Genomic DNA, 26787 nt, shown 5'->3' on the forward strand with positions numbered 1-26787 from the left:
GGGATACCAAATACGAAATTGACAAGAACCGAATACCAAAACCGAAAAATCGAAGTTTTTTTGGCACGAAACCCGAAATACCCATCTAAAAATTGCAAAAACTGGAAATCCCAGTGCCTCCTTCTGGACTTTACCAAGGAACAACTGAATGGTAAATGCAGACCTTCGTCGGGCCAGGAACCTAAACTCCTGTTCAGGCTTTATAATGGGGTTTTTACAGTGATAACTAACTTTTTATGAGGTTTGAAAAGTCTTACCCCAACAGAACCGGTAATTTTTATTTGGAAATAAAGTATAAATATCTAGAAAAAGTCTTGAGAAATTTCCCTTCCTTTCTTAAAAAGGCCAAAGTCTTCTATTTTTTACGAATTGTCAATGTCAGAAATGTACAAGGAAAAAAGAAAAGAAAACAAGAGGGATTTTAGGGGTTCGTTTATGCATTGCATCTTCATTAGACTTTTACTGCTTATCAAATCCCTCCTGAAAATGATTCATTTCCACTTGACAGGTCTTTATTCTTCTCTTAAATAAAAATACGATTGACATGTAAATCTCGTGGGCAAAAAAATATTAAATTTCGTAGTTTGTTCTCGACTCCCGAAAAGTAGAAAACACGAACAGCTGATTACACATACTCGCGATTACACGAATATCTGATAACACGAACTTCGGATCACAGCCCGAACTTCCGATAAAGCGAACTCTCGATAACACGAATTTTCAGTAACACGAGCTTCCGATGGCACGATTTTACCATAACACGGATTCCCGATGACACGATTTTTCCATAACACGAACTTTAGATAAATCGAGTTACCGACAAATCAACAAAGGCTGAAAGTTTCTAAAGAAACTGTGGTGCTGCCTCGATGGGGGCAACAAGGTAATTTCAACTGAGTTGAAATTTTAAATTGGCCACCGTAACGAGTTAAAAAACTGACGTTTCGAGCGTTAGCCCTTCGTCAGAGCGAATGACGCAGGGCTAACGCTCGAAACATCAGTCAGCTTTTTAACCCGTTACGGTGGCCAATTTACAATTTCAACTCAGTTGATATAACCAGATTACCGAGCTACCGATAGTCGAAGTACTTCAGCGAAATCATTACATGCCATCGATAACCAAGACACGCAACACATGAAAATAAACGCAACCATGCAGATAGATTTATTCACTTAAAATTAAAATCTTGATAGCAATAAAACTTCACACGTTTTCAGGAAAATGTTGCAGTTGCCTGTCTGCCTCTTTACAACTACAAAAAGGAAAATTACAACACATTTGTAATGTTGGGTAAAATCTATTTTTTTTATAACCCAGCTGAGCGGGGACATTATGAATTCCTGTCATGTGTGTCTTCAAAGCCGGGTAAATTTTTGCCATGACCCCCATGTAATCTGGACTGTCTGAAGCAAGCGGTGAACTCTCTGCTGGGTCATGCGTCATATCATAGAGAAGAGGTGGATTTTGGAGCTGAACAAGATGTCCATGGCATCCACAAATACCATGCCCGCTACACATTTCGGTTTCCTCAATCCATTTAGCCGTCATAAAGTGTGCCTTCCACACAGTGTCACTGTCCTTTGGACGATAACGAACAGCATGGACCAGATTCCCACAATAATGGAAGACAAATTCGTGAGAAGATTCCTGTGTCTGGTTCGTCAATAGTGGTAAGAGATCTCTTCCATCAATAACTCTGTCCTGTGGAAGATCTCCACCAGTCAGTTTAGCAACTGTGGGGAATAAGTCCATAGAGCTGGTGAGCTGATTAATTGAGATCCCAGCTGGAATGTGACCTGGCCATGATGCTATCGTGGGCATCCGCACACCACCATCCCAACACTGTCCTTTCCCTTTCCAAAATTTCAAGGATCAAAAATAAAGGTGAAAATGAGTAAAACCAATTGAAATGCATGCATTTGGCAATACACAAATACTTTCATAAGCAAAAAGTTATATTTAACAATTATTCGTCGAAAGCGAGATGAATATTGTCGGATAATTCCCGAGATGATGATGATGATGAGATCTTTATTATCATACATCAAACTAAACACTTGCAGACATACGTGCAAGTTTACAACGGATCTCTACAAACATTAAACTAACTAAAATTAAAAAGAGACCTATTTATAAAACAGCGCTTAAAACGCTCTGTGCGAACACACTGCAATGTATAATCATGACCACGCTGGCGTAAAGGAAGTGCACGTTTGCTCGGAAGGAGATCCACCAAACAATGCGGGTTTACATGTGTGACTTTCTGCCACAACTGTTTATCCCTGGTTAAAATTACATTGCTGATGGATATGCTATCCTTGATGTTACCATATTTCCATGCACGCTTACAGATCAATTGTGATGAAGTTCAGGGGATTATTCTACAATATTTACCGAACCTGAGGCAAATGATTGTTTTAGTATAATTTCAGAGCTGAACAACAGAGAAATTTCTAAAATCATAACATTTTAGTAATATTTATTAACATTTTATATAAACCGCGTGGAGCGGTTTATATAGCGTCATATAAGGAACCGCTTGACCAATCAGATTGCTGGAACTCTTTGCTCAGCTCTGAAATTATACTAATATTATGTTAGGATACATTTGTTTTAACCCTTTTAACACCTTGGAGTGACCAGCATCTAATTTCTCCTTACAGCATCGCTCCTGAATCAAACATTAAAGTCTTAAGAACAATGAAAGTGATCAAAAGCTAAAGAAAGTTGTGATTGATAAGTGAATTCTCCTTGTCAGCTTGTAGGAAATGTATGAAGAACAGTATGGAGAATATGCATACTGATGTTAAAGTGTAAGGAGTTAACTTAGATGTTAGTAACTCTTAGGGGTGACTATAAACACTAAGTAATAGAACATAACAACAATGCTATATGACCACTTGGCATTTGTCCCCTCATTGGTGACTTGTCAGTGTTGTAAATTTAGTTGCTAAAATTTTTTCTTCTTGCCATGGTAGGCGAAACTGTTTAAGCTTGAGGTATTTAGGTGTGACTAAAATTCAAATCAAGGCTAACATTAAAACACAACAGATACCTGTTCATTCTCAAATTATTTTTTCACCTACCTCCTTTGTAAATACCCTTCCATCCACCATGGTACTCCCCAGATGGACTTATTTCTTCTAAATGAGGTCCATTATCAGATTTGAAATACACAAAAGTGTTTTCTCTCAAACCTAGTTTCTCTACAGAAGCCATGATCTGACCAATGCTCCAATCCATTTCCTCTACATTGTCACCATAGCGACCGTGAACACTGTGGTCGGCAAATGGCTTTGTGGTAAACAAAGCAGTATGCACTTTGGCAAAGGATACAAACAGGAGGAAGGGGTTGTCTTTGTTCTTGCGGATAAAGTCCACGGCTTCATTGGTAAACCGTGCTGTTAGATTTTCCACAACAATGGGTTGCTCTACAACTTCAAAGTTCTTCATTAGAAAGCAGTCAAATCCAGAGAATATGATGAAGCCTGCAGAAAATGCGAAACAAATATTAATAAAAACAGTTATTGTCAGTAAGGCCAAAAATACTGACTTGCTTATCAAGCTGTTTAGATAGCAGATGTGCAATGTTACTCCAATAATTGCTGCTGCAATTAGGATATTTGTGGGTCTGAATCCTGGGATGATAAGCTCTATAACAAAACTTCCCAGCCCACGGTCTCTCAAGTTGGTAAGAGGCAGACCATAATAATAGTGAAAACCTTGCCTTAGAGGGTGGTAGTGGAAATCAGAGCTTGTTGAGGAATGCAGCCCCAGATGCCATTTTCCAATCATACCTGACAAAACAGAAAGTGCAATTTGTTAACATGATCAAATCATTTAAAAAAAAAATTATAAATGAAGCACATGAAATTTGGCTCATTACTGTTACGAGTTAGTAAATAAATTACTCACAACAAAAATGAAGATTTCTCTAAGAATCCTATTTTAATAATATTAGAAAGCCAAACTTTGTCAAACGTGGCTATTTTTATGGGTAAAAAAGGCAAAGGATGTGGGAAACTTAACAGCTACCAAGATTTTACACCCTAACATCAGCATACATATTCGAGATCCCCAATGCTCTCCCTACATTTTCTCAGGGGCTGAGAATTTGCAACAATCAAGAGTTTCTTTAGTTGGTGATCATTTTTCTTATTCTCCTGACCTTAATGTGTGATCCAGGGACAATATAGTGAGGAGAAATTAGATGCTGGTCACTCCTAAGGATCAAGAAGTTACAAACTGGGCTCTTATTAATGTATCTGCTGTTTTTGTTTCAAACATAAATGTTGTAATATCAGACCATGAGAATAAAATGTCCACTGAGCATAGCAAAAGAAACAAGTACAAGAGCTACCAACTAAAGCCATATCATTTGTGTTTCCTTAACTAGTTTTAAGGTGCAGATGAGTTTGGGACACTTAATGCTACAGCAAGACTTATCAGTTTGTGTATCATGGTCTTATTGCCACCTTAATAGTCTTGGTTCATCTAAATATGACATAATAATTATACTTCAAAATAAATTGGCTCAGCCATTTGACTTTTGAGAGAGACCAGCATCTAATTTCTCTTAACAATATCACTCTTGAATTAAACTTTAAGGTCACAAGAATCCCGGAAATGATCACCAACAACAGCTGTAAAGAAGCTCTTGATTGTTAAACAAATTCTCCTTGTTAGCTCCTCAGAAAATGCATAGAAATCAGTTCAGAGAATATGCATACTGATTTTGGGGTGTTAACAAACATTTAATGTTATCCACAGTGAAAGAGGGAAACTGCTCGATGCATTAATAACTGGTTCCTCACACTAACTACTGTTGAGCCTCAACCCCCCATCCACATCACCCCGTCCCCTCCCCCTGTTCCACCACAATCATTACCAAGGGTAATGCTGAGGAACCATGTTTTTCAAGTCTTGTGGGAATACCAAAGCTGCATAGAGGTTTGATCATGGTTCAGAGAGTGGACCTCCAGATAACATGAGAATGATAAGAAACAGTAATTCTTCTAAAGCTTTAGAGTTGATGGGCTTCCATAACCATTCCTAGCCATTTTAACAAGCACTAGTTAGTAATATGAATGATACAAATTTAGACCCTCTCAAGTTGCCAACATACAAGTCTGTAAAACAACATAATCAGCACTATTGCAGCTAAGGTAAGTAAATAGTGCTGTTCTAAATAAATTAAGACAATTTAATGAGCCTGAGAAGGGGTACTGCGAGTGTGTTTTCACTAGATCACTTTTCTAGATGAACATTATTTCTAGGTGTTTGCTTACAGACCGACATTTACTAGTTAAACTTGACATCCGTTTTCACTACATGAAATTTTAGCCGAAATTTAAGCCGTTTACTCAAAAGATTCAGATTGCAAAAGTGTGCAACTTTGAAAAATGGCAGGAGACAAAGCATTTTCAATGGCTTCTCTTCTATTGATTCTTGCCATATTTCTCCAAAGGAGACGGCATGCCTTTAAGAGGACGTGACTTATGTCTCGATTAATGGAGAGGATGCGTAAAAATTGTTGAGCATTTGTGCTCAAAAGCGGGTACTGTGGGTTCTGCATACCATCACCATGATATAAGCAAGGTCCTGGCCGAGGAACTGAGGGATCTAATGAGGCCAAAGGAATTGTAAATTGAAACGGGAAAGTATTACAAGCGAACTCTGCCATTTCGAAAGCACTGTTTGCAAAGTGAACCATACCAGGTGAGTGTGAGCATCGGGAAAATATTTGCCAGTTCACGGTTTGGCAGGCATCTGTTGCTATGGGCAATGTGGTTGGCTGCAGCATTTATCAGGACGAGTTATACAATCTTGCGAGGCAGTATAACTTTGTGGGAATTTCTGGTCATAAAGGCGAGATAATCCCTTGTTTTTTCAGATACAATGAAATATATGAAGTTCATATATTTTGAACTGCGATATTAGATACATATGATGCACGATCCTTGCAGTAGATAGCGCTATTTAAGCAATAGCGAAAATCAGACCTGAAAAAAATCAGGCCTGTACGGGATTCGAACCACTGACCTCTGCGATTCTAGTGCAGCGCTCTACCAATTGGGCTAACAAGCCAACTGGCTTGTTAACGGCCTGCTCCCAGTTGGCTTGTTTTGGCCCATATTTGGCATTTTGTTACTAAATCAAAACACTGTGGTGCTGTGATTGCACAGCTGCAGTACCTCATAAGGTTTTCAAACAACCGGGCCTGGGTTAAAACTTTCTCTCTCTCTATCTCCGCAGTCACTACATCAACAGCGAAAAATACTCTTGAAGTACAGTTTATGTGAATCTTTGAGTAAGTCTTTCACCTCCGGTTGGATTTCCATGTACTCGATTGAGAAGTAAGGTAGTCGCAAAATCAGACATGCTGGTTGGTCGGTTTGTTTACTAGCCAAACTAGTTTGAGGAAATAAAAAACCACTAGCCACAATTGAATTTCTACTAGTCTGTGGCTGGTTGGCTTACATAAGTGTCAAGCCCTGCTTGTTGGCGGAGAGGGATTACTAATAAAGATAGCATTCTGGCCAAAAAATAGTAGATGTACAGTGATAAGGACAGGACCAAAATCTAAAGAACCATTGCAGCAACATGTTTAGATGCACCATTTACAGCAACAATACCTGTTTGAGCAGCCGCACAATGGCAACATACTGCAAGGGTGTAATGTACTGATTCAATTCTAATTCTTCATTCTCCTGTAAGAATTCAAAGAATTCATTGACCCTAGAGCAAAACTGAAGAGGAGAGAAGTCCTTCTCCAGGTTCTGGAGCAGGTCTTGTAACTGTGGCATTATGTGCTGCTGGACGTTCAACTTCAACTGAAGTAATCAAAGGAAAAATAACTAATTAATAAATGTACACCAAAACCCTTAGACTCTCAGAAGTGATTAATATGTAATTTCTCCTTATTATATCTGTACAATATCCAGCAAACAGGGAATGAGAATACTTAAACTTATCAGGTAGAAGTTTTTCTCTTGATCTATTAACAGATTCTCTCAATTAATTTATAGGAAAATGTGAAGCAGCGAGAGGGGAGAGTTAAACTCATCTCTCTGGGAGTTCAAGGTTTAAGACAACAGGGCCGTAGCTAGCATGAGGCAAGACAAGGCAATTGCCTCGTCTTGATTTTGGCCTTTTCCTTTTTTTTTGCACCAGTATCGCTCGGCAATAAAAAAGTGAACTTCCACACTTGCCCAAGATTGACTTTTCTAAGAAAAGTGCCACGGAAAATGCTTGAATGAGCATTTCTGAGCCTCTACATTTCAAAATTTTCTGGGGGAGGCATGCCAGACCCAAAACTTGCCTCGTCTTGTTCTGAAGTCTGGCTACTGCCCTGGACAAGAAAGCTGATAAAATCCCACTATTTGGCAAACCTTCTCCCATGTCACATCTGCTTAACATAAAAAGGGACTAACTGAAGCACTGATTTCCACATTTATCAATTTCAATCTAATCTCACACATCCTTGTCTGTCTGTAAGAGATAATTATGGTTTGCAACATCAAGAGTTTTTCATGAATTCAGGTCTCTTTTAACAATGTTTTACAGGTTGTTAAAATGTTGTGAGTCCTGCAAACCCTACCATGTCATTTATAAGTGATGCTCTGGTGGGGATGGTCTGCAGCCCAAGAAGGCTGGCTAAACGACGACACTTTTCCCGTGCAATCTCATCTGACTCCAGATGTCTTTCTGTTTCACCGAGGGACACTGGGATTGGAATGGCTAGGGTTACTAGAACAACTCTGGTTGCCATTCTGACAAGGAAAAAAGAAAAATTCTCTACATGTAAGTATCAGTATAATAGGCCTTTTGCAGTTAGAGATCACGTGCTTAGATACCGCATAGCAATGCCATACTGGAGAGCAAGCACTCCAGTGATCTCAGACAAAATAGAGATCACATAGGTCTACATTCAAACAAAGAATACAGCGGATAACAAGTTAAAGGGTATCAAAATTCGAGAAATCTTGTAAGTTTTAATCAACAGATTCCTTGGAGTGTATCGGTGAAAAACAAATTTTGGTGTGATTTTGCTGCTGATACACTCCGGAGAAGCTGTTGATTACTTCTTACTGTATTTCTCGAATTGGGATACCTTTTTACCTGTTATCCGCTGTATTCTTTGTTTGAATGCAGACCTCTGTGACCTCTATACTGTCTGAGATCACTGGAGTGCTTGCTCTCCAGTATGGCATTGCTATGCAGTATCCAAGCACATGATCTCTAGCTGCAAAAGGCCTATTTCAATAACACTCTTCTCAGTGGCCATTACAATGTATGTACTTAAGACAAAGACAGACAACAAAAGTATGATTACATGCCAACTCAAAATCAATAGGCTGACAGAATTAGCCAGGAGCACTGGCCTTTCCTTTCTGGACAACATGCCTCAGGATTCCACAAACTCTTCCACTAACTGTGTGCACTGTTTAGCATTAAATGAGCCATTTCTGGCCATTTCCTACTCTTTGCCATCTTTACCCTGTTTAACCACTGTTTAGAGATGCAGTAAATGCACAAATCTGAACTGAAATCTTGTACATTAAGAAACTCGCTGGATGTACATGCAACCCAAAAATAGGTAGTCCTCCACCTCAAAAGATGGGAAGGTGGAATTGGGTTGAAACAGGTGCAAAAAAAGAAAAAACTGAATAGCATGACACCCTTGCAAGGAAATAAAATTACTATACACCTGACTTCTAAACTACTCTATTATTCAATGACTAAAACCTTGATTTCCTTTCTCATAAGGACACTGTAATTTTTCCCTTCAGGATTCTTTTCCTTGGCAAGTTGGAAAAGTGAGATTCCCTGTACATACAAAGAAAAGTTCCCAAGATTTACCTACTTCTGGTGTTCCTCTGTTGTCATTGTACGTTTCTGTTCCTTTGACAACACATACAATCGATGGAGAGTGCATGCATGGAATAAGTAATTCTCAGCTTTTCAGAAGACAAGAGCAACCTTCTGATAGTAATTGGCCATCACTTGAGGCTTTGGAGGCCTCTTGGACAGCTGCATGAGTCCGTAAACATCTTCAACTGCTTTGAATACCTCCTGCAAATTGAGGAAAGAACAGAAGATAGGAAAACTTTCCTTTAAAATTGACATTAATCTGCAGAGTTCATATTCTTTTCCGGAGTTTATGCATTGATACACATCTTTTAAAAATTGAAATTTGGGAGTATTTCAATGCATTTAGTATCAACAAGCAAGGATTCTGCAGAGTTTAGCCTGGCTGTATCAACAAGCAAGGATTCTGCAGAGCTTAGCCTGGCTGTATAATAATTATGTACTTGCATTCAACCTGCCACAATTCCTTTATAAATAACTCATTTTTAATCAACCAAAAAAAAAAAAAGGAAGAAATAAGGCTTCTGGTCTATTTAAAGTATTACTTTATGCAACCTTCATGTATTTGCCAATTGCCTGGCAATCTGCCAATTGTCTTGTATTTGTCACATTGTCTGTGATGCTTTCAATAAGACCCGGGCACCCACCAGAGCTCTGGTGGGTATTCTGTTGTGAGTCAATGGGTATATTTCACCGTGCTCAAGCCGGTCACCATGCATAAGCCACACTCAACTTGCTCTCCCATGGGTGCTGTACTGAGGTAGCCACCTATTTCAAACCTTATTGAAAGCACTGTGTCTGTCATCTATAACTGAACAGAGGCACAGCAACATGGTATCTGTTTGTGAAACAGACCACAGGAAGTCCATACCCTTGTCTAACTGATAACTGACAGCAGACAAACCTGCCAAAGCTCCATGTTGATGGCGCTTTCTAGCCGGACCAGGCATGTCTCAAGATGAAGTTGCAGAGTTTCAGGGTTGGTGAGGTTCACTGTGTTTGGTTGCCCTTGGTGCTTGATTGCATTATTCAAATGATTTCTCAGCTGCATACAGAGGAAGATAAGAAAAATCCCTGCTTAGGTGTAACATATAGTAATTATGATTTTCAATGTTTCTTTTTGGTGGACGCTTTGCAAAATTTAACCAACACAATAGAAAAGATGAGTGTAATGACAGAGTCTCCATCTACTGTAGATCACATCATATCAAAAATAATGATCTGATTTTTCAATAAAAAATGACGTACACACATTTGGTTGACTTTTGGAATATCCAGATCAAACTTCTTTTAACAACTGGTAAACACCACAGCGTACACTATTGAGTTATGGATGCACATGGGAGGTTGCTAAGCATGAAAGAAGCGCAAGAGTCGCTTGAGGCGATAGCCGAGAGCGACTCTAGCTTCTTGAGTGCTTAGCAAACCTCCCAAGTGTATCCATAACTCAATAGTGTACGCTGTGATGTTTACTATTTGTTTTATAACATAACATTGATACATTGTAGCTAAAGAGTTCCCTTTCATTTAACAAATCTTATGTGACCAGATAAAACAAGCGTGCGCAGAAAAAGTCTTTTCATTTGCTCACGTCAGCAGTGTACACCCATGGGCAAATGGGGGACGCTAAATTGACCAATCAGAGCGTGCGCTTTACTTTGATTATGTTATAAATAACTATGGTCCCTGGCCTTCTTTCCAAGCTACATTTGACAAAATTAATATCATTTTTATTCACCTCATTGACCTTGTACTGATTTGACCTTGTAAAACAAAGATATTTGTGTATACAGGGGAAGAACAAAATATGGCTGCACTCACATTGTCACAAAGCTTCCGAAATTCTGTGCGACGGGAGTACTTCAAGCAGAATTTAAAAGCTAAATATGAAAGATAGAATAAAACATTACATCATCACTCAGAGGAAATAATGACTTCAAAATCAGGTGCTGTTAAAAGTTCTAAGCTTCTTCTTACCTTGTTGGGCTGTGTCATGATATATAGCTTTTCCAATTGTGCATTATGTCGCAGCAATTCTAACACATTGCAATAAGCTTCCCATAAAAACTTGACCCAAGGTGTCAACATGACTCCGTCTGTATGATCCTGAGTGTCTTCACCACTCACAAAACTAAGCAGTATGCTGAATCAAAGTGGACAACACATATTGAGTTCAATAATTCAAACACTTAAGGCGAGGAATAGGGTTGCACATGTAGATACCCATGGCTTGCATTCTCATCAATATAATTATTATTTTGGGAAAATGATGACGACAATTTTATCATTTTGACTTCTTTTACATACATACACATGTTGCGGTTCAGTTCATATCCTTGGTTCAATTTTAAATTCTTTATACTTCAACATCAGATAATGTATTGAACAGAGCATGACATGATGAAGGTCAAGGAAAAAAATTGAGCCACAATAAATGCATGCATAGACAACTGTTTAAGGTCTATCTTGATATAATATAGTGCTCCCTGCTAGTATTATACTTGATCATTAATACAAATATTAGACAAATAGTCAATGGGAAATTAGAGTCTTCTCGTTAAATGATAAACCACCTCTCCCACTATGCTAACCCTTATCAAATTGCAATAATTTAAGTTGGTGGCATAAATTGGACATTGTAGAGAGTTCCACCCGCCATTTGTTGAGATGAAGAATAAAATTGGATTAATTTTATTCTGACAAAGGGCAAACACCGAAAATACCACTTCAAAAATCCCTTTGTAGTAGCCAATTCACACCTTCCATTAACACAGTGATAAAACCAAATTAACTTGCAATGCCCCTCACTAATGCAACATGACAATTTCTTCAGAAATTTACTCTCCTAATTGAAATATCCTTTCTAAAATGTTTAAGTCTAAGGTTAAAATAAGGTGTCTAAGGTGTCTGTAACTGATCCAAATCATCTACAGTTGGTACTTGCTCACGAGACTCCTGCCTTGCAGTCTCTGCACGATCTTCAGCAAGCTTGAGAAAGTAGCAAATGACATCCTCAAGGGATGCAATATTGACTTGCTGGCAGATCAGTTTGTACTGATACAGCCCTTCCTTAGCTACGTGGCTTCGTTTGAGATCAACGCAGAGCTCCAAGTACTTAAAAAAAATAGGTTTGTGAATCTTATTCTGCCAAGTACAATGCTTTTTGCTTTTAATGACATCATTCAGTGTATCCAAAGCTGGCTCTTTCTTTCCAACTTCAATCAACTCTAAATGATGGTAATTGGAAAAAAGTACATATTATCATTGCTGAGATAATTATAGAGGATTTATGGACTATATGATTGTTTGAGGATTGTCTTTTATCTCGCAATCAAAATGCTGCATGTCGCAATGATGTTTTTAGTCAGAAGCATTACTTTTCAGAAGGAATGCAGAACTCCTAAGTTGTAATGATATTCTACATTACCATATGTGACCGGGCACAGGATTTCATACACTAACGCTCTTTCGTTAAATGGTTGGAAATAAACGGTTTGTAACCGGATAATAAACGGGTAGTAAGAGTGTTTAAATGGTTTGCACATCCATTTAAACGGATAGTCCAAAGCGTTAAACGGTAGAGCAAAGTTCAAAAACGGATTCCGTAAACCGTTAAACGGCCGAGAAAAAAAATAAACTGATGGCTTAAAATGTTAAATGGTTGAACAGAATCTATTAATGGATAGCTTAAAACGTTAAACGTATGGACAAAAACCTTGAATGGATCAGGAGGGCTAAAAAACAGCTGGATAAGCCATGCACATAACTAACAGAAAGCGTTGCGAACAATTATACGAATTGTTCTTGCTGAACACTGATGTTTCATGCTAATATTATATTTGACTGACACCAATAGAAAACGAAGTAAAATTAAATTACTAGCCTGCAATTAAGCTATCCACTGGCGAGTAAAGCGAGCCGAGAGCGAGTCTCGCTCTGGAGAGCTCGCAATGCATTTGAAAATTTGCCTAAAATATAAGCAGAGGAAGCAATCTGTCAATCATACCATGCGGACTGAACATTCTCGACAGAGAGAAAAATTGGAATTGAGAAGCAAAGTCTTTTTTTTTCATGTTCCTTTATTGTTTCTTCTACGTATTGACCGAAATGAAATTGCACTATCAAGTGAAAAACATTAAGAAATTAATGGATTATATGTAGGTAAAAATAGCCGCTGATTTTGTAGATTTCACCGTCAGTTAACTATCGAGACAATTTTGCATATGCAACTTTCTTTCGCTCATGTTTCACCTAGCGCTCGATTTCGTAAAGTAATCTGTAATTATAGCTTTTATACAGCCATTTTCGTTTCCTTTCAATCGATGGAAATAAAAGATGAGAAACCCGATAGCAACCGATTCGGTAAATAATTTTGCCGTACACGTCTATCAAAATAAATTTGCATAAGCGCGAAAACAAATCTCGCTCTTTTCGTGTTACTTAACGATATCACTCTGTTTTCGAAAAGTAATGCGAGCTCTCATGTCTCAATATCTGATTGAAAATTCTTCTAATCGAAGACCTTCTCATACCAGAGATTTGCAAACAGTAAGTTGTAACATCAGCTCGATCGAAGCGTGATTGATTTTCAACGGATGCTTCTTGGGACTGTTTTATGCCATTGCTCTTCAAAAACGTTAAACAGATACAAGTAACTGTTAAACGGATGGATTTTTTTTTAAACGGATAGGTTAACCGTTTAAATGTGACCAGGCACAGGATTTCGTACACTAACGCTTTTCCGTTAAACGGGTAAAAATAAACGGTTTGTAAACGGATAGTAAACGGGTAGTAAGAGCGTTTAAATGGTTTGCATGTCCGTTTAAACGAATAGTCCAAAGCGTTAAACGGTAGAGCAAAGTCCAAAAACGGATTCCGTAAACCGTTAAACGGCCGACAAAAAAAATAAACGGATGGCTTAAAACGTTAAACGGTTGAACAGCATCTATAAAATATTTTATGGATAGCTCAAAACGTTAAATGGATGGACAAAAACCTTGAACGAATGAGGAGGGCTAAAGAATGGCGGAAAGTCATGCACATATCGATCAGAAACCGTTGCGAACAATGATACGAATTGTTCATGTGGAACACTGACGTTTCATACTAATAATATTCGACCGACAACGATAGAAAACTAAGTAGAATGAAATTACTAGCCTGCAATTAAACTATCCACTGGCGAGTGAAGCGAGCCAAGAGCGAGTCTCATCCTGGAGAGCTTGCAATGCGTTTGAAAATTTGTATAAGCAGAGGAAGGAATCTGTCAATCATACCATGTGGACTGAACATTCTCGATAGAAAGAAAATAGAGTTGAGAAGCAAAGTCGTTTTTTTTTTTCATGTTCCTACATTGTTTCTTCTACGTATTGACTGAAATGAAAACGCACTATCAAGCGAAAACGTTAAGAAATGCCGCTGATTTTGTAGATTTCACCATCGGTTAATCGAAACAATTTTGCATGCGCATGTAACAAAACTCAACTTTCTTTCGCTCGTGTTTCATCTTGCGTTCGATTTTGTAAAGTAATGTGTAATTACAGCTTTTATAAAGCAATTTCCGTTTCCTTTCAATCGACGGAATTAAAAGATGAGAAACTGGATAGCCACGGATTTTGTAAATTTTGCTGTACACGTCAATCGAAATAAATTTGCATAATCATGAAAACAAATCTCGCTCTCCTCGTTAAACGGATGCAAGTAACCGTTAAACGGATGTATTTTATTTTAAACGGATAGGTTAACCGTTTAAATGTTTTGTCGAAAACGTTAAACGGATGAGCAAAGCGTTTAAACGGATGAAGAAAGCGTTTAAACGCTTTAATGATCCGTTTTAAACGGATAGTAAACGGATAGTAAACAGATTGATTCGTTAAACGGTAAAGCGTTAGTGTACGAAATCCTGTGCCCGGTCACAAATGTTTTGTCGAAAACATTACACGGATGAAGAAAGCATTTCAATGCTTTGATGATCCATTTTAAACGGATAATAAACGGATAGTAAATGGATTATTTCGTTAAACGGTAAAGCGTTAGTGTATGAAATCCTGTGCCCGGTCACATATTTATATCAAATTTAGATAGATAGATAGCTTTATTAGGAAGTAAAATCATTGCAGCCCCCAGGCCGGCTGAAATACGACTTACTTTACAATGGGAATAAATTATCTCTTACTCTAAGATAACTACAATAAAAGCTGTAAAATGTAATCTGCAATAAAATACAATAAGAGAAGTATCAAAAACCAAAATACAAATAATTAAGATAGCTACTAATAATCAAGACTGTAATTAGAATTGGTGAACTTAGCTTCTGAGCAAAATTTTAACCCTTTTCGAGCAGGCAACTAACACAGCTGGTTAAGAGCGAGTAATTGCACCATAACAAACAAGAAAAAAATTCTTGATCAATCAACACGCAGCCCTGCAAATGATAAAATGCCAGGAATTTTATTCCTTGTTCTGAAAATTCGATGCTACAAGTACTGTACAAATAGATGTAATTCCAAGGTTGGAACAGCTTCAAAAAGGAGCAGAAAGGGTTGGTAGTCCATGGTCAAAACCAAGTGAAAGGTCTTGACTTCTCTCTTGTACGAAGTAAACCATATAAAATTTGGATGCCATTATCTATAAAACCAATTGCCATAGCGATTTCCATCTCTTTTGTATGGAGTGGGCAGCAATTCAGTTGTCTATATGATATGTATGTTTATAACATAGCACGCACGCTGGTCCTATCTAATTCCTATTGCGTCAACATGAACAAAATCTTTATGTATGCACGACCGTGCTCAATAAAATGACGTTTGCAGTTTCAAAATAGCTGCAAAATTTCTGTCGTGTGAGTTCCTTAAGTTAAAGTTTCGGAAAGTGATAATAGTAAATCGAAGGCCAACCAAACTTTTCTTTGGCTTTCGACCTTCCCGCAAGTAATCAAGCCAACAAGCACTATACGAAAGCGAAACACAACAGGCCCGTTTCCCGAATTTATCAGAACAGGAGCTGGAGCAAATTTTAGCTGAAAGACATTCAGCTAGAACTAAGAAGACTACAAATTGGATTGTGGCGACTTTTAAAGGTAAACGTCTCTGTTGATGACGTTTTTTTTGGTTACATTTGTAATTACTACCGAAAACCATTTAATTACAAAATTAACAAAACAATCGGAGACGCCAACATTTTCGGGCAACTTTCATTTCAAACACATTACAAAAACGTCATTCAGCGCTCAAATTGTTTTCGTATGTTATAAAAGAATTGTTTCATGCTTTTAGCTGTGGGTCTATCGAGTTATGGATGCTCTTGGGAAGTTTGGAGAGCACTCAAGAAGCTAGAGTTGCTCTCGGCTGCGCCTCGAGCAACTCTTGCGCTTCTCTCGTGCTCTCCAAACTCCCCGCGTGCATCCATAACTCGATAGACGCACGCTAAGCATGAAACAATTCTTAAAGATAATATTAAGAAGTGTAAGACCCTCAAAGTATATAATGGTACCAGCAAAATCACGTGTTCAATATTACATGCACTAAAGTACACGTATATGTTCGATTTAAAAGCAGAAAATATGCGAGGGACGGTTAAGAAACCCGTACAAAGAGAAAAAAACCTGTTCTTAATAAGTTGACCACGGACATGAATCATGACGATTTTGCCCATGGTTTCACCGGCGATGTTACAACATGAAAATGAATAAATTTACCAAGCCTTCGGCCGTACAAAAGATTATAATTCTCTAAAAATTTCCCTTTAACCGATTTTAAAGCCTTTCGAAGAGGTTGAGGATAAACCCTGAAAAAGTTATGGTGTATATACGATAAATCTTTCTTACCGTTCGCTCTTTGAAGTGCATTTTCCGGTCGCTGAAAGTAACCTGGCATGATTGAAACACGCTGTCTCTTTCCTACGTCGTTAGGCAAGAATCAAAGAGGCGCGAACTGGGTTATGGTCTGGATTTTGCCTCGTTTTCAAAACACGTTCCCTGCACGCGCGAACACTCGCGACAGAGGCGCGTGTTCCTCTTACGTGACATAGGACTTCACCATAAAGCACAAAAAGTAATAAATTTTATAAAGATAAAAACAAAGGATTGAAACAGAGCGACGTCCGAGAGCTATACCCCATTCCTCCACTCGCGACAGAGGCACGTGTTTCCACTTACGTGACATAGGTCATCACCCAAAAAGCACAAAAAGTAATAAATTTTCACAAAGATAAAACAAGGATTGAAACAAAGGGACGTCCGAGAGCAATATCCCATTTCTTCACCCACATAAAATGCATTGATGATCACTGAAGATCTTGGGAAAGTCTCAAGCACAGGGAAGAAAATCAACCCGGACCCTGGAATCAATGCTTGGTGTGTCCTGTGGCATGACTGAAAAAATCGCTTTGATCAGACCAAAAATTAACAAAGCGCGCTTTCTGCCATTTTCAGGTAAAAGGTTTGGACAAAACTCTTTGGTCAAGTACTGGTTGAGGAAAAAAATTCGATTTCCGGCTGCCTTACCTGCCTCAAAGGACACAACTGTCAAACGTCAGGCATGCGCGAGAGGATCAATTTGGGCGGTCCATGCGCCAATTTCCCGCGCAAAACGTCAAAGAAAAACGTCACTAACTACCACTGTTCCGCAAAATAAGTGAAGAATAATTTAAACTTTCATAGAAATCTGTAAAAGAAAACAAAAGTAGGGAAAAGGGAAACTCTCTTTTTTTCTAACGCAAAGCTTTTTCAAGTACGGGTATCCCGTTGATTTATTATTCTGTTTTGAACTTTACCAGAGTACGCCGACGGTTGAACGCTGTGTTCCTCGAAAGTGCCTGTGTTTAAACTGTTATCAAGAAGTCAAGCAGCAACTCCCTTAACATTTTGTATATCAAACAGGGAATTCACTAAAATCGTCAAGGTGCTAAGTGAAAGCCCAAACTATCTACAAGTTGTCCTTCTAGCTTTGGATGACTGGAAATACGAAACATCTTATGTCCCTACTCATATGTGTACAGTGTGAACGTAGCTTTACATTTTCGGGATTTTTGAGGTAAGAAAATTCTGGTGAGTAGGGTTTCAAAAATGATACGTTTGTAAATTTCTACGATGAGCAAATTAAATGTACCAAAATGTTTGTACTGTAGGTAAAAAAAAGTCTTCCATATTCGGTTTAACAAATCTGTCCAATAGCTGCATAAACAGAGCGTGATTAAGTTGAGATCGCGAAAATTACATTCGCTCAAAAGTGACCAACAAGGGGGTCAATAATTGGTCACAGAATAGACTATAATGGGGTAGTGGCAAATGCCCAGCAGAAATTGACCAAATTACCCTCCTCCGCGCATGACGTCACGCCGGATTCTATCTGCAAACCTGGCAGGGCAGCGCTGCTGAAAGTAAGGTATACCCTCCGATCAGGGCCTGACCATCTTAGAGGGCGTTTCTTTTTCGTCATCACTCGGTAGTCTGCCCCAAAATAAAGCAATATTTGCCGAGGTCTCAACTGGTGCTGGTTACAAAATAGATGATTCTCATATATCTTATTAACCAAGCGCGAGGGCCTTACTGGGAGAATATCGGCCCGAGGTCTTGACAGTGCGGACCGAGCGCAGCGAGGTCCGTACAATAAAGACTGAGGGCCGATATTCTCCCAGTACGGTCCCGAGCAAGCTTGGTTAATAAGAGATTTATTATACGACTGAAGTTCAAAGGGACACAAGTGCGGTATCATTCGGGACCATTCGGGACAGTGCCCGGTCCAATACTTAGAGAATATTGGACCGGCAATTGAGTATTTTGATTGGTTGATTTTAGTTATTGGCCCTCTGACTGCCCGAGTCGTGTAATAATAATTAGTAATGCATTGAGTTATACATACCATATTGTTGTCTCGAATAAGCACCTACGCTCTTATAAGCTCCCTCGCTTGACTAAGCGCCCAGACCTTAGACCATAACGTCAAACAGGCACCCCTCTGGAATATGTGCCCTCCTCCTCCTCCTTCCTTTTCTTAAACTTTCTTCAACTAAATGGGAATCCGTACAGGAGCTTAGTTTCTTTTCCGTTAAGCCATTTTCAGTTATTATTATTTCCATATCGACCTTACTTCTTCGAAGATAACATTGTAGTTTTTGTTTTTCTGTTAAAGATTTAGCCAAAGTAAAGTTAATGTAACAGTAGTTGATAGGAAAATGTAATAAAGCGCTCCACCCTAAATTAAGCGCCCTCCCGGTTCCGATAAGCGCCCTCCCTTTCTATCAGAAGGTGCTGTTTTTAAATTTTAGCTTTGCCACGAAACCTTCATCCAAAATTTCCATGTAGCATGTACAAACCAGAAATCGAAATGCTCATAATTATTGTAGCTAGTCTGATCGAACAACTGGCAATGGTTTGAATACGAGAGAAACAGCTTGTCGTGAAGTGTAATCATACGCCTTCCGAATAAAGGCTCTTGTCGCTAATAGACTACTGACATTCTTGACGTCCCGAGCGAAGACGCGAGTACATGAGTCACTAGCAAGCATAAAAGTTATCCTCAGTTACACCCTGATTCTTCCCTCGCCCGAAAGATCGGAGTTTAAGTCATTTTTGAACTAAAAATCTGATGAAAGACAATGGACCGAAACGTTAATTATTAAAGGTCGACAGTACCAATTGAACGTTCTCCGTATGAAATGTTACATTTGCTACCTCTACAGAGCCAACCCAAGTGCTGTGCTAACTACCTTCTCCCTTTTTTTACTGGTGTTTTCCCTGGCACGCGAATGGTTTCGACTTGTCACGTACCCGAAGCCCCAACTAAAGTCGGAAAGACTTCAGTGATTTCCTAAAAAATGTTCTTAAACTTCTAATTCCTTACCACCAAAAATAGAGTTTCTCTAAATTGGTCTGTGATGTGATTTTATACGTCACTCACAGCTATTTAAAGCAGTCAAATGTCAAATTATCAGGTAATCTAACAACAAAATTGCTGCAAGGTGGACGAAATAAGTAAGCGAAAGAAATGCCACATCATGAGTTATCTGAGCACCACATTTTTTGGCTCCACGCGATTCACTAGAGCTTTTCAGGGTCTTGCGGGTACAATTCTGACATACAGGTCCACGATAAGGTATTCTATAGGGAGCGCAGCTATCGCTCTCCGTTGACCACGGATCTTTGTCATCTTTGCAGAAAGGATTGAAGTCGCCAATGACTTGGTTGAATATACCATTGACTTCATCTGATTGATCACATAACGTTTGCCAAGACAATGCTACACACACTTTGGCCTTGGCACGTATCCTACAAGAATATAAATGAAAATTAGGACTGTTTGTAGAAAAAAGCATATGTGATAAGTTTCGCGGCTGCGATATCAGTTTTTTTTCTCTTCAGTGCGAGAGAGATAAATTTCAAGATTTCATTTACATTTTTTACATGTTGATCCTTATAATGATTAACTGCTGTGTTAGCTCATGGCAACGGAGGATCAAATTTCTCGAACGTTTTTGAAACATTAATAATGCACTCGTCAGGCATTTGTTTGTACAATGCATCTTCGTATCTTATTTCTGGGATCAAGTTGTAAACTGGAGCTTCACCTATATCATTTGCTTCGAATAATTTTAATGATGAAAGTATTTTCTTTGGAATTCCAGCCCTCAGGCTGTCAAAAAGTGTATATCAAATTTTGCATACCATAATCCTAAATGGGTAAACAAACGATTTATGAAAGCAAACTGACTTAACAATTTAACAACAACAATTTAACAACACCAACATTACGTGTTTTTCTTCTGATCCAAAATGAGAGATCTGATATCCGTAGGGTATCAAATAGCTAATAAGAGATGTTAGATTTATATCTTTTACGAGAAGTGGAACTACATAAATATTTAATAAACATTCGATCACAGTTTGTTGATATGCCTGGCAACGTTTTAAACATATTCAAAATAATGATCTTGATGTCACTAACTTTCAGTAATATAATATTCGTCCTATGTTGGATTGTAAGTTGTATGATAACTGTATGATTTTATAAGTTGTATGATTACTGATCCAGATCTTCATACACATGCAGCTGCAATAAACGAATCGATGTATAAGTTGTACCTGCACAGAGAGGTTTTCGACACGCCTGACTGAAAAAGGTTTGAGAACTCTCTAATGCACTGGTCTACTTTCTGCTTGTGTGACGAAGAACACGGTGATAGGGAGAACATAAGAGGTATTTCCAGGTCTAAACCATTGCAGTAAAGTGTCTGAAACTCTCTAATATTGCCAACTTCTAATGGTTTTGAAGTACTTTCACAGGTGACAGCCGTCTGTAAGGAGCGGTAGTATAACATCCAAAACTGGAGCCTTTTAAAACCAAAAGTTAAGCTCATCATGAAATATTTTAGCTGATACAATGATAATGGCAAGGATAATTTTAATGACAATCAGGAGTTTTTTACTCCCGATTGTCAAAAAAATTATCTTTGCCTTGGTGATCATTTCCTTTATTCTCATGTCCATGATATTGTTAGTAGAAATTAAAAGCAAGACGCTCCAAGGACTTGAAGGATTAAGGTGAAAGTACGTAAACGTGTATGGAATTGATCTCCTTTTGCTTAAATGATGGGATATAAGAGGAAAATAGTAGTTATTTAAACCAATCACCATCAGGAAACTGTCATCATATAACGCGATAAACGACGTAGTGTACGTAAATGGGAGCGGGTCAGTAAGTCTGAACATTCCCTCTACGACACCTATAATCTAAGATTGAGGAATTAAAGTGTCTATACGGCCAACAGGGTTTTTATGGTTTTGGTATGTATTTAACATGTAGAAAAGTATTCTTAAATAAAAATTGGATTCTGACGAGTCTTCGCCCTGAAAACGAGCTTTAAACTTCCCGCTTTGGCCACGCCCATTGAAGGTAACCGTGAGTGGGGGAAAAAATGAGATTGGGTTCAGAATGGGTCGTGACGTCAATTCAGGAACGCGCCAAATCCAGCCAGTGGTTCATTTCACTGTTTTTTTCGGTAAGGTAAAGAGTTTTCGGCGACATAAATATGCCCGATAGATGTGTTGTAAAAGTACTGCGTTTGTCAAGCAAAGTAACAACACGACACTCGAAATGCTCCTGGAGTGACGTCACTCATCACCAATCTTCTCTTACGCGGTCAACTTCATTGGGCGTGGTCGAAGCGGGAACTTTAAAGCTCGATTTTAGAGTGAAGAGGCATCAGAATCAAATTTTTTTTTGAGAATACTTTTTTACAGGTGAAAGATATACCAAAACACTAAAAACCCTGTTAGCCGCATAGACACTTTGAGGACATTTGACCCCATAGACACTTTGACGACCTCTATAAATGTATACTATTATGGATCTAGACATGGCTAATCATCAAGAAAACGTACGTAGTTCTTTACCATTTTATGGGTTAACTGATAGAGAATTTTATGCTATGGTTGGTAGCTGGCCGGATGGGCACCATGATGATCTTGACTTCTACGATCTCCTCCCTAATCCAAATAAATTCGACGAATGCGACCCAGATTTAATGTTAAATACCCCTTGCTGAGAATATTATTCAGTCCGCAGTTTTAATAAAATGCTAGCTACAACAGACGCCAAATATTTTTCAATTCTTCACTGCAATATTCGAAGTCTTTCTAAAAACCTAAATTTATTGGAAGAACTCTTATACTCCATTGATACCAAAGTGGATATTCTTGGAATTACAGAAACCAAATTGGGTGAGAACTCTGTTAGTAATGTAAATATCAACGGCTATAATTTATTTCACACAGACTCTCCAACAAAGGCGGGGTATCCGCAGCATCTTCTTTGCTAGCAAAAGAGAGAGTTCTACACCATATTTCACACTGCAGTACATGGCTTGAACCCGGGGGTAACATGTGAAGGTGTAGTCTGATCGTCCGGGTGAGTGTAGTCCTGAGAAGGACTGTTGTCGGTGGTAGTGACTGACGTTTCGGCAACCTGTGCGGAAGTCATCATCAGAGTCAAGTGAATGATTGTGGTCAGTAGAATGTTCTTATTTCAGTTCGTGTGAAATGATCGGTTGGTTTTGCCGTGATGTTATTGGCTGTAAGACTCAAGTGACGTAAGTCGGTCGTGATTGGTCTGTTTCGATCTGTCGGTAAAGTTAGGTCGTTCTTTTTCGGTCGTTTGTGATGTTTATGTCGTGAATGAGTCGTTTGTATGGAGCAGGTAGTTGTTGTCAACAACTACCCGCTCCATACAAACGACTCATTCACGACATAAACAAACGTTTATGATGTTTGTGATGTTTATGTCGTGAATGAGTCGTTTGTATGGAGCGGGTAGTTGTTGACAACAACCACCTGCTCCATACAAACGACTCATTCACGACATAAACATCACAAACGACCGAAAAAGAACGACCTAACTTTACCGACAGATCGAAACAGACCAATCACGACCGACTTACGTCACTTGAGTCTTACAGCCAATAACATCACGGCAAAACCAACCGATCATTTCACACGAACTGGAATAAGAACATTCTACTGACAACAATCATTCACTTGACTCTGATGATGACTTCCGCACAGGTTGTCGAAACGTCAGTCACTACCACCGACAACAGTCCTTCTCAGGACTGCACTCACCCGGACGATCAGACTACACCTTCACATATTTCACACTATTAGAAATCATAAGATTAGAGAATATTTTTAAATCGAAAATTGGCTCTCTTGTGCATAAAATTCAATATCAAAACAAAGAATATACCTCCAGTCCTCTATGATCTAGCCCAATCGGCTTCAGCTGTCCATAATTACTCTACTAGGTATGCCACTAATCAAAACTTGTACAGACCATTCTCTAGAACCAATTATGGTCTAGCAAGATTTAGTGTGGTGGCATCAGAGATCTGGCAAACGATACCTATTAAAATAAAGTGTCTCCCTGCCAAAAGCTTTAAAAAAGAATATAAACTCTTCCTACTTGGCAGGCAGACATCTTGAACAAATTTAACCTATCATAGAGCTCTATTTTACTATTTTAACTATTTAGTATATGTGCTATCTCCTTAAGTGTATTTAACTTTCACCCATCGGTAACTGCTCTGTGGTAGTGGCCAACTCGAAAGCTTGGCTCCTTTGGCTACGACACACTCTTTCCACTGCTTTGTGTAAATTCATGTATAGTTAGAACTCTCTTCTTTTTTTTCTACTTTTTCTCTTTCTCGTTGTTGTATATTTAGTAGAATAAGTGTGAATAAAAGAATGAATGAATGAATGAATGGAAATACAATATTTATACAATAAAGGTGAAAAAAAAAATTAACGACATCCATCCACTTTTATACCTTGTCCCTTTTTTAAAATCAATCTTTTTTCCTCAATGATTCTGTTCTATGATAACCCACGATAACCCAGCGTATAGAAGGCTTTTTGATCAAGTACAGTGTCAAAAAACCAAAACTAAAGTTATCACAACAACCAATCAGAGCAAGGGGAATATCACAAGGAGCCAATGAGAAGGCAAAGTTAAAACGAATAAACTGCGCAATGATAAAGCGCGGGAAAATGCGAGTGACCAACATGCAATTGGTTTAAGGTTTGCATCTGATTGGTCGAGAGAGTGGCGCGTGTTTTCTGGATCAATCACAGAGCGATGTAAAGCAAAGTATCCCGGGATTACTTCCTTCACTCATTTGAAAATTAATCTTTAGAAAATAACTTTCTTACCCGCAATCTACATCCTGGACTTGATACAAGCTCTTAAAGAAATGTGACTCGTACTCCCGAAGAGCGCAGTAATATTCCAAGAAAGTACACTTTCCAACGTTTGGAAGGGCCGCATCAATTTGTGGCAGACGACCTGTAAATTAGTTTTTTAGTCAAATTACACAATGAAACTATAATCGTTGATTAATCTACCTGTGTGCGCAAAGCAATAATCATAAATGGACAAAAAAAGTTTGCCCTTTTTCTGCAATTCACAGTTTTTATTGCTGTTAGTCAACTTTTGTCAAAATCTCCCTCTGTGCAACAGTTAACGTATATTCCAATTAGTTTTTGATCCATTCGTATTACAGTAGATACATTTCTGCGTTACGCGAAAGCCCAAAGGGCGGTTTATTTACACCAGGTCAACCCAAACCGCGCCTTTACGCAAACAGTGAGCCTCAGGGAATCTCCATAAGTAATAGAAGTAATAATAGTAATAGTAATCAAAATCTAATGTCTTTACGTGAGGCATGGTTACCTAGATTGCCCGAGCCAGAGGCTCATGTATGAAACGCAAGACAACAACCCACCCATCCTACCCCAGGGGAGGACATCCATCACAGTAATCTCGTGCGTGGGAAATTAACGTCTCCTGCCCCTAACCCTGCAGGAGACGGGACCTCCATTTATTCGTCCCTATCCGAGAAGACTAGAATATCTAAACCATTTCTTGATGTTATGGAAAGGCAGCATATTCTTCTCAATTATTTTAAGACCTTGAGTGTTGGTCCGGTCGGGGCTCGAATCCTCGACCTCCCGCACATCAGTCCTGCGCTCTATCCATTGAGCTAACCGTGGGTTGATTTAATTATTACGTAAATGTCCTCTCAATATTAGCTTTCAGCCCTCCTATCACTGTTCACAAAAAGGGATATTCAGATAAATGTTTGGCTTAATCAAAGATGGCTTAGAACGCGGTTTTGATTAACTACGGCCAAACTTTAATTTAAATTGTTTGAATAACCGTCCCAAAAGGGTTATACGTTATCAACAAAACACCAGAGAAAGGTCACGTTAACTTCCCACGGTTGACAGTTGGAGATTTTTGATAGCTTAGTCAAGCAAAGCAAAGTAAAGCAATAATCCTCGCAACTAAGCTTCAACTTTCGCAGTTTCAGAAAGAAGCCTGAAAAAATTCAGGCTTCGACAAGATTCGAAACCTGTGTCTCCCAGATACTAGTTGGGCGCTACTACTCACTGAGCCGTGAGGCCACCTTGACGCGTTGGGAGCGGGGCAAATTTGAGAGGGTTGTTCTATCCCGTGGAGGAATCTGATCACAATTCTTTAACGACGTAGATTTTATTTGACCTGCGGATCGAAAATAAAGTGAAGCAAAGATCTTCGCAAGTGAGCTGTAATTTTAGCGGAATAGCAGTGAGTACGGCTTCGGATCCTAACGAATTTCTCTGGTATTTCCTCGACAAATGACAACGTCAATAGTCGGTATCAAAGTTTAACTCGCAGCTGACCGCAACTTTCAGTAGCTCATCATAACGGAACGTCTAAATGCAATATTTAAAGCTGTTTACTTGTAGGCAGACCACAGCACTGTGACAAAGCAGTTGAATAGCTCCGAATCTTCTATTTGAGGTCCGTCTTAAAAACTTGCCTCTTCAATGTTGAGAGCCAGTCGTCATCCCCAGAATCTCAAAGTAATGACTCGATCGCCCTTAATGATGTTGTCGATAATTTCTTATATATTTGCTATCTGTCTACTAAATCCTGAACGGTATGGTATATTTAAGATCGTAACTGTCAACACCTGAGTTTCAATTTCAAGTCAGAGTGAACACTTCTTAAACTGTCTGCAATCTCTGAGCAAAACATTGTTTCAGCAGAGCATTTCATCGGCTACGAAATTCGATCGGTTCATGAGTAAAGATGGGAGCTAATGTGTTATGATAAAATACGATTTAACTTACCGAAAGCGACAGTTATTGCCAATACAAGCAGGATCATTGAGCCGGAGTTTGAATCCTAACCAAAGAAACGAAATATGATGCGAAAGACTAACGTGTCCCAGTGGAGGAATGCAAGATTTCTGCTCTTTCCAGTTGCCACCTAATTTACTTAAAGAAGCAGAACCGAAAAATCTTCTTTGGTATAGGGTACTTCCCTTCAAGTTATACAAGTTTCCAGTGGCCCAAATGCCTGTTTGAAGAAAGGCCAACG

At 38.8% G+C, this 26787-nt stretch overlaps 3 protein-coding genes across 9 annotated transcripts; all 3 read right to left on the reverse strand.

The window, feature by feature from the left end:
- Nucleotides 1-1142: 1142 nt before the first annotated feature.
- Nucleotides 1143-16812, reverse strand: LOC111330313 (arylsulfatase D-like). 7 transcript variants are annotated; one of them, XM_088759453.1, is made up of 10 exons: nucleotides 16698-16767; nucleotides 15020-15083; nucleotides 10850-11015; nucleotides 10694-10752; nucleotides 9777-9917; nucleotides 8868-9076; nucleotides 7602-7773; nucleotides 6637-6834; nucleotides 3729-3798; nucleotides 3413-3489 (listed from the first exon to the last, which is right to left on the reverse strand). In XM_088759453.1, exons 6-9 carry the CDS (start codon nucleotides 8888-8890, stop codon nucleotides 3793-3795), a joined length of 399 nt encoding a protein of 132 aa, XP_088615579.1. In that variant the 5' UTR covers nucleotides 8891-9076; nucleotides 9777-9917; nucleotides 10694-10752; nucleotides 10850-11015; nucleotides 15020-15083; nucleotides 16698-16767; the 3' UTR covers nucleotides 3413-3489; nucleotides 3729-3792. The 7 variants fall into 7 exon arrangements, with proteins under 7 accessions (XP_088615563.1, XP_088615570.1, XP_088615555.1 ...); XM_088759447.1 differs by lacking the exon at nucleotides 15020-15083 and having other exon boundaries at nucleotides 16698-16812; XM_088759460.1 differs by lacking the exon at nucleotides 15020-15083 and having other exon boundaries at nucleotides 8864-9076; nucleotides 16698-16812.
- On the reverse strand, nucleotides 8966-16746 carry LOC148742758 (eukaryotic translation initiation factor 3 subunit A-like). Its single transcript, XM_088748330.1, has 5 exons — nucleotides 16698-16746; nucleotides 11787-12099; nucleotides 10850-11015; nucleotides 9777-9917; nucleotides 8966-9076 (listed from the first exon to the last, which is right to left on the reverse strand). Exons 1-5 carry the CDS (start codon nucleotides 16744-16746, stop codon nucleotides 8966-8968), a joined length of 780 nt encoding a protein of 259 aa, XP_088604456.1.
- A 2095-nt stretch (nucleotides 16813-18907) lies between the features above and the next one.
- Nucleotides 18908-26770, reverse strand: LOC111330305 (uncharacterized). Its single transcript, XM_022935143.2, has 4 exons — nucleotides 26538-26770; nucleotides 24573-24705; nucleotides 20952-21200; nucleotides 18908-20138 (listed from the first exon to the last, which is right to left on the reverse strand). The coding sequence occupies exons 1-4, from the start codon at nucleotides 26572-26574 to the stop codon at nucleotides 19793-19795; spliced, it is 765 nt and encodes a 254-aa protein (XP_022790878.1). The 5' UTR covers nucleotides 26575-26770; the 3' UTR covers nucleotides 18908-19792.
- Nucleotides 26771-26787: the final 17 nt, after the last annotated feature.

This window comes from Stylophora pistillata, chromosome 1 (genome assembly GCF_964205215.1).
Source record: "Stylophora pistillata chromosome 1, jaStyPist1.2, whole genome shotgun sequence".
In the NCBI taxonomy this organism is placed as follows: Eukaryota; Metazoa; Cnidaria; class Anthozoa; order Scleractinia; family Pocilloporidae; genus Stylophora; species Stylophora pistillata.